General features: G+C 34.2%; 1 protein-coding gene across 1 annotated transcript; it reads right to left on the reverse strand.

Annotated features, from left to right (window-relative positions):
• Positions 1-4,219: 4,219 nt before the first annotated feature.
• On the reverse strand, positions 4,220-7,346 carry LOC110703354 (probable serine/threonine-protein kinase DDB_G0281745). Its single transcript, XM_021881152.1, has 2 exons — positions 6,934-7,346; positions 4,220-4,778 (listed from the first exon to the last, which is right to left on the reverse strand). The coding sequence occupies exons 1-2, from the start codon at positions 7,210-7,212 to the stop codon at positions 4,590-4,592; spliced, it is 468 nt and encodes a 155-aa protein (XP_021736844.1). The 5' UTR covers positions 7,213-7,346; the 3' UTR covers positions 4,220-4,589.
• Between the last annotated feature and the right edge of the window lie 906 nt (positions 7,347-8,252).

Consider the following 8,252-nt stretch of genomic DNA (forward strand, 5'->3'; position numbering starts at 1 on the left):
CGATTCTTGGGATAGTGGTTATAAATATCACTATTTATGTGTGACTTGCCATTGGGTAGATGATCAATGGATGTTACAAAAAAGAATAATACATTTCAAAATGCTGGAATACCCACACACCGGCATTAACATTGCTCACCATTTAATGCAAGCAATAGACGAATACAACCTTCGAGATAAAATGATGTCTATGACTTTTGATAATGCAACCTCTATGACATACACAGCTAATCTTATCAAACAAAACTTAACCGATGTACTATTAGACGGTGAAGCTCTTCATACTAGATGTGTTTGCCATGTACTTAACTTATGTGTACAGGATGGAGTTCGGGCAATTGGCCCATACTACAGCAAAATCAGAGATGCTATTATGTCTATTAATAGCTCTAACATGAGATACCAAGAATGGAAGAGTTTTCTAAAACAACAAAAGATAAGGGTAATAAAAATTAGAACCGATTGCCCAACTAGGTGGAATTCCACCTATGACATGTTAACAAAGGCAATTGAGTACAAGGGCCCGTTAACATTATTTTACAACCAAAAATTTCCACAAAATGCTTTGTATGATGATGATTGGAAAAACTGTGAAAGATATATGCAATTTTTACAGTTATTATATAACATGACGTATTGTTTTTCTACTGTTTACAATCCTTGTGCTCAAAACTTTCTTTCTAATGCATGCTTACTCGCCCAACTTTTCGCTGATCATCGCGATCAAAGTGATTATGATCGGTATCTTCCAGCAATGGAAAAAAAGTGGCGTAAATATTATAGTGAGATTCCTTTGATTTATATTTTTGCTTCCATATTAGATCCTAGGCAAAAGTATGAAAACACATTTATGTTAGTTGACATTTACTTTCAATGCATGTTTCTTGACGATGATGTAGAAAACTATAAGACTAATGTGAAGGATCAGTTTTTTGCTTTATATAGAGTCTATGAAGCCAAATATGGCACCGTTCCTCGCTCAGGGCCTTCCCAACCATCCAAAAACGTAAGTAAGAAGGCCAAACATTTATTTTCACAAGCTACTAACTTGATTTCAAGGTTTTCAGGTGATTCATCAATCAGGAGAACGCAAAGCGACGTCTCGGAGTTGCAGATGTACCTGAGTTACGACTTCACCAAAGGCATGGACGACGATGAGATAAACAGCCTCGACCTCCTTGCATGGTGGAAACAACAAAGCTCGAAGCATCCAACTTTGGCGGCAATGGCACGAGACATTCTTGCTATCCAAGTTTCCTCCGTCGCCTCCGAACGAGCTTTCAGCGAATCCGGAAGGGTTTTAGACGATAGAAGAACAAGTCTAAAACCCGAAACACTAGAAATGTGCGTGTGTTTCAAAGATTGGTTGGATGCGGAAAATCGCTCACAAGACCGTTCTTACGACCACAACGACAACGAAGAAGGAACCTCCGCTTCCGGTTCGGGTTCGGCTAGTTCCCAATCTATGCAACTAGCCGATGACCTTGAAGGCGAAGACGAAGACGAAGACGAAGACGAAGACGAAGACGAAGACGAAGACGAGCAAGAAGAAGGAGAAGAAGAATAGACAATTATTGTATATTGTACGATTTTAAAAATATCAATTTTATCATTTTCCAATTTTTGTTTAATACCATCATTGTATGATTTTTATCATTGTTATCATTGTACAATTTTCTCAACTCAAGTAATAATAATATAAAGTACGCATTATTCACATCCAAAGTCCAATTTGCCTTTTTTCCCCGTTTTGTTACAATTTGTAAATTCATATTAAAAAAAAAAAATTATACCAATTACTAATAAATCATAAACATTAAATTTTAAAGTAATAGTATAAAGTAAATATATAAATATAAATATTGAATATACAAATTATAAAACATAAATATTCAACTTATAATTATAAAATTCATAACTTAATAACTTATAACTTATAAGTTATAAACTTATAAGTTACCTTATAAAACTTATAATTATAATTTTATAACTTATATACATTATAAACTTATTAATTTATAATGTTGTCATTAAAAAAAAAAAAAAAAAAAATGAAAACTGCACCAGCCCGCGCAGGCCGGCACGTGGCCGGCACGGCACGAGCCCGCCAGGCACGAGGGCCGTGCCGTGCCGTGGGCTGGCCTGTGAAAATGGCTGGCACGGCACGGCACGAAATCCTGGGCCCGCCGGCACGACCGGCACGGCACGAACCAGCTCGTGGCCCGTCAGGCACGGCCCGCGGCGGCCCGGCACGGCACGGTGCCCAGGATTACTATAGAGTTAAGGGTAAAATAAGTCCTTAATTTTTTTGGTGCTCTAAGACAAGTCCTTAATGCTAAGGGTAAGAAAAATTAGATAAATTATCAGAATATATTTTTTTGACATTATAAAATTGGTCAAACAAAGAGGTCAAGAGATCTGCAATTTTCATTTTTTTTTTTTTTTTTTGAAACCTCAAGAGATATGCAATTAAATTAAAACAAAATTGAGTAAAAGTAATTATTTCAACGCGTAATTTTTGGGTTAACAACTTTATGCTCCGCGTAACTAATAATCTTATACCAATGAGCAAAAAAAATTTTAAAAAAAAACTAATAGTCTTATACCTTAGTACGTTAGGACCTATATTGCAACAAGTCATACTAATTACACAATTTCTATTCATGCAACAAGTCATAGTTAGTAGAAGAATCAAAGTACCTTGTATTGTTTCATCAACCTTCGTTCAAAAATAAAAGTTGCTTTTATATTAACTTGTATTTTGGGTTCAAAATTATATACTCGTAGCTTGTAGTCTTGTATCATGAAAATGTGATCGAGAAAGTTGTGATTATTTATTAGAATATCTTAAGAAACAATAAGACAATAAGATGAGCAAGATTAAAGAGCACAATCAATACAATCATACTCATAGCCACATAACTAGTTAAAAGCTAAGCTACCTAATTTCTAGGTAGCAATAATTAGCATATAGAGATACTACCTCCGTTAACTTTGGAATGTTTTATATTTTACAAATAATACCCAAAAATTGCAGATAACTATTAACGGAGGTAGTATATAACATTATATAACATATGCATGTTATAGAAAATTAAAACCAAATATGAGAAGACTTGGTATACTGTATACACAATAAAAACTTTTTTTTTTTTTTTTGACAAAAACAATAAACACTTTTTAATAACTATGTAGCCTTATAAGTTTTTATGTACCATGAACATGAATTATAATTAATAATTTTGGTAGATAATACACTACTTTTTTCTTTTTCTTTTTTTACTAGGTAGTTGATCGATGAAGGATAATGGTTTACGCCTTTCTTATATTCATCTCCAAATTCCAAGCACGAGACAATAACATGTAATTATGGTGAGGCTTTGCTTATCGTCTTCCACAGAACAAATATCATCCAAGCCTCTTTACATACTAATTACGCTCTATTCGACTTTAATGCCTTATATTGTTTGATTTTAAAATGTTGTAGTCGAGTCGAATAAGTTTATTTTTAAAAAAAGATGGATAGTTATACTGCTTTATACACTACAAGTATATGTTTCATTATTTAAATAACCTAAACACACAAAAGACATTACGGAGTATTACTATATCTTGAGAGGGTGGAAAATTAAGTGAAACATAAGTGTATCATAAACATGAAAAGCTAGTGGTAACATAATAGTAACATGCATGGTAAAAAAAAAATGATTGGAAATAAAGAGGTAAAAACATGGAACTTTCCAAATTTAGGATTTACAAAAATAAAGGGTGATCCTTCCAACTAGGGGAAGCAGGCATACATAAACAATATAGTTTTAGTATGTTTTCTTATCTCTTTTCACATACATATATTCCTAACTTCTTTTCAATTTTCCATGGAGCTAATACTATGGTTAATTACTATATCAAGTAGCAACAACAATAAGGCATGGAAAACTATAATTATTGATAGGCCAAAGTCGACTACATAAATCATTATTTCATTATTTTATCATGTAACAGTAGTCCTTTTATTTAAAAGTGCTCAATTATTTTAACTATAAAATCGATAAACTACCTACATAGCCACATAGGGGTGTAGCCGTGTAGGTAAAAATTTGTAAATTTTGTTGGGTCATGGGTTTACAAGCACACATTTGAAATGACCAATGTGAAATTTGATGCATGAAATCCTTTCAGAAGGGAATGAGGGTATAGTATAAAGCTTCTCTAAGCTACGTAAGCCTGAAAACAAGTGCAATATATTACCGGTATCAACATAATGGCCAACTACATTACTCCAAATAAGATGTAATTAGAGAAGTAAAGGCAACTTACAAGGAAATGAAACCATCCTTATTCCTTAAATAACATTACAAAACCTATTAAAATCGCCTCAATACTACAAAATTAGGATAACTCCCCAGGAAAGCACTAAACCCGCACAGGACCTGAAAAAATTGACATCATAAACTCTTGTGCTTAAGCCAGAGAGTTGATGTGGATACCAACCTTAGCTCTGTCATATGCAGGATCCATGCATTTGACTATGCTACTGAGGATATCGAATATGAATTGTAATGACTGCCTAATAGCAAGACATTCATTTATCACTGCGGTTTGTCTGGGTTTTCTTGCTCTTCCTTTTCCGGATCTTCCTCTTCCTCTTCCTTCTTTTCTTCCTCATCCTCGTCTTCCTCTGGTGGATCAGCAGGCATAGGAGGTGGTAATGGTGTTTTCATAGGGCTGAATTGAGGAAATATATCAGGTCTTCTCCCAGGCTTGGGCCTCTCCCACTCCTGTCAAGCAACAAAATGTTAAACTTGCAGTGATTAACAAGTCTTTAAATGTAAATGTGAAAGTTATAGACAATTTTCCCTTCAACGACGCAATTAGAACCAGTGATGTCATGGATGGATTGACATAGTATTATTTTAGTAAATAAAAAATAAAAAAATATACAAGACATAATTGGAGCATACAATTTTCAGTTCTCATCCTTGACTAGGTCTAGGTTCACTTAAAAATGCTAATGAATATGATCAATTGAGAGATTTGCATCTATTTTAGTCACACCTTTTACACAATTACCCATTTGAATTGCACCATTAACACATTTACCCTGCATCATTCACACAGCTACACAAACAAAAAAAAAGAAAAAAAAAAATAACTGCCTTAACAAGACTCATACTATTGCCCTAATTTGCATTTTAACCCAACTTCAGGCTCAAAAGCCTCAATGACTACTCTCACAATACCATATAATAAATGAAATTATCAGGAAGCTTTATATTTTGACAGCATCTTGGAATCAATGATGATTCAAAACACTTATCTGTAGGCACCAAGTATTCCCTGTCATCACATTTGAACTATGTAATAAAAGTGAATCTTCCTTTTCAGTATTCTAATTCATCTTCCCCTCTCATCCCTTGTACACTCCTCCTTTGTTCTCAGTTTCACTCGAACAGAAGCTAAGGAATTTAATTAGAGCTTATGTACTTATCACTTATTTGCTTAGTTATTTGAATAACTGAATAGGTACAAAAAACAACACAGCAAGAGGAAGCATAGGTCTTCTTAGGCTTATTCTATTCATCAAATTCTTCCTCACCCCTTGACACAAAAGACAGTATCCCCATTCTCCTAAGGCAAAATCACCACGGGATTACCTCAAACAAAGAAAATCCTTCTTTTAGGGGAGGGACAAGTAAAATAAAATGCTAGATTTAGAATTAGTAACTAAGATACCTAAGTGGCTGACTGCCAATATTGCCAAAGTCACCTCAAACAAACTTTCAAGACTGTGTGATCAAACTTTGATGCATAAGGACTAAAAAATGTACGAAAAAAGAGCACACAAGCTTAATAAATAAATATATAAATATATAAAACACTGAAGCTACAACCCTATCCTCCTCCTTTCCACAAGCCACAAAAGAAAGTACAGAAGGCTGTAAAGTAGATTCTAGGCATTTTTAAAAGGATATTGGAGCTAAAGAATGGGAGTGAGTGATTGAGAATTCACTTAATGCAATAACACTCCTATGTTTGGTTTGTAATGTAAAAAGTATAAAAATATGTACTACCTCCGTACTGCTTTATGTCAAATCGTTACACATAACATGTAACGGAGGTAGTAACAAATTTACCAAATCAAGTGAGCAACCTTCGTAAATCCTCTCCCTGTCTAAAATTGGCATTTCAATCCACTAGAATTGCCAAAGTGTATCAAATCCCACCAGGAGGCAGGAGCAAGGGCAGGGTGAAATCGAAGGTATAAGAGTTTTATAGTTTGAATGTAATCCCCTATTTGATTCCTAAACCCATCAAAGAAATACAGTATTTGTAATTTAAGAATATCGATAAAACGATACCAATTCCGATGTCCTTATAACCTACGAAGTAAGACAATATTGACAATAATTGCACGGTGCTAAACAAGTTATTAGCCACAACCCTAACTAGATAACAGGTAAGGGAAAAATACCAAATCAAAGGTAAATGAATGATTGCTAAAATTCTAAGACCTAAAACCTTATCCTTTAACCATTCTTCAAAAAGAGAAATCCAGCAATTCTAAGATTTCTAAATATAATCTCAAATTCTTTCAATTGCTTTGTGAACCTTAAAAAAGAAATTTTTAATCATGAAGACTTACTGAAAAAAGAGCAGCAACCAAAAGTGCAGATTTATGATATTCTCAATTCTCAAACCAATAATTTCAACTTATTTTCCCTAAAATCACAAGATTGACATTGTGAAAACAATCCATCATCAAAATCAAAGTACTAGGGCAGCAATTAACATCAGAAAATGCCACAAATTAAAGCAATTACAACAAATCAATTGTTCCATGATGAAATCAATTCGAATTCAAAACCCTAGAATTTGATTCTAATTCTAATATTACCCACAATTCAAAAATTAATCAAAGAAAGAGGAACATACGATAGGAAAATCGAGAGGAGAGCGACGAGTCATCTTCTCTTCATCAGGAGCCATACAAACAACCATAGAACGACGAGATTTCACCTTCAAAGAAGAAGAAGAAGAAATACGAGTAAGAGAAAGAGGAGAGAGAAAACATCTGGGCCCAGTAAGCTTGAAACTGCTTGAAGAAGACGAAGACGACGACGAAGAAGAAGTCGATACGCTTGAAGATGAAGGTGTAGGTAGAAAGGAAGCCATGGGAGCAGTAGTAGAAGCTGAAAAACTCAGCGACGCCATTGTTGAAGCAACGGAGGTTTTCTCTCTCTAGAAATGGAAGAGTGAATGGGTGTTGGGGTTTGAGGCAGAGGTTTTGTGGTTGGTTGGTGAAAGGCGAAAAAAGAGATGATGTTAGTGTTGTTTTGGGGATTTTATGTTTTTTACTTTGCGAATTAATAAATTGTCTTAAATGTAAAACCGAATCAAACCCTTGGCAACTTGACTAAGGAACTGGGGTCGTTTGGTTGTGGGATGATTTACAAAAATATAGCTTTTAAGAAACTTATTTACGGTTTTGCATTGGAATGAAACTTATTTACGAAAATATAGTCCACGTAGGTTTGGAGATACGTTTGGGGGTAATTTTTTTCTTTAGAGACAAACCAAACCGCTACTTGAGGTAGCGGTTTGTCATTAGTACTCTAAGTAAAGATACATTTAATCAATTTATGAAGGGTAAAACCGCTACCTCAAGTAGCGGTTTTAGTACATAAATCGCTACTTGAGGTAGCGGTTTTACTTTGAAAAATAAAAAAATAAAATAAAAACTTTTTCGAGCCTACGTGGACAGTAATTTCGTAATTAAGTTTCATTCCGACGCAAAAGTGTAAATAAGTTTTAAAATAACATCTACTTCTGTTCGGTACTCTACTTTGGGGTCGTTTGGTTCAACAAACTGAAATAGAATGGATTGAAAACTCATATCATGGTGGTACGAATCGAGAACCCTAAATCTAATTAAACACTTAAGGTTTTTTTTTTTTGCTTAATTTCAGTTCAGTTTAGCTTAGCTCCAATCAGTTTATTTCGTTTCCTGATTTCTTTCTTTTTCTCATAAACTATTCATTTAAGCTCCGTTCAGTTTAATAAATCAGAACTGGGCCTTAAACTTGTTTAGAGAAAAATTAGATTGGATTTACAACTAGTTAAGAGTTTGTATTTCGAGTGGAATGGACTCAAAATATTTGGGGTGGATGTGAGATTGTAGGGAGTTGGAATGGACACTGAAGTTAGATACCATTAGTATGAGACTTCATAGCAAAAACAATAAATTATGCTTA

The sequence above is a fragment of the Chenopodium quinoa genome, unplaced genomic scaffold (assembly GCF_001683475.1).
Source record: "Chenopodium quinoa cultivar QQ74 unplaced genomic scaffold, ASM168347v1, whole genome shotgun sequence".
Taxonomy (NCBI): domain Eukaryota; kingdom Viridiplantae; phylum Streptophyta; class Magnoliopsida; order Caryophyllales; family Amaranthaceae; genus Chenopodium; species Chenopodium quinoa.

What these genes read in the sequence shown, in the direction of transcription:
- LOC110703354 (XM_021881152.1), bottom strand. Translation starts at nt 7,212, where the DNA reads ATGGCGTCGCTGAGTTTTTCAGCTTCTACTACTGCTCCCATGGCTTCC. An exon ending in CTCCTCTCGATTTTCCTATC is followed by an intron (nt 4,779 to 6,933) that starts GTATGTTCCTCT and finishes GTTGCTTGACAG; the next exon opens with GAGTGGGAGAGGCCCAAGCC.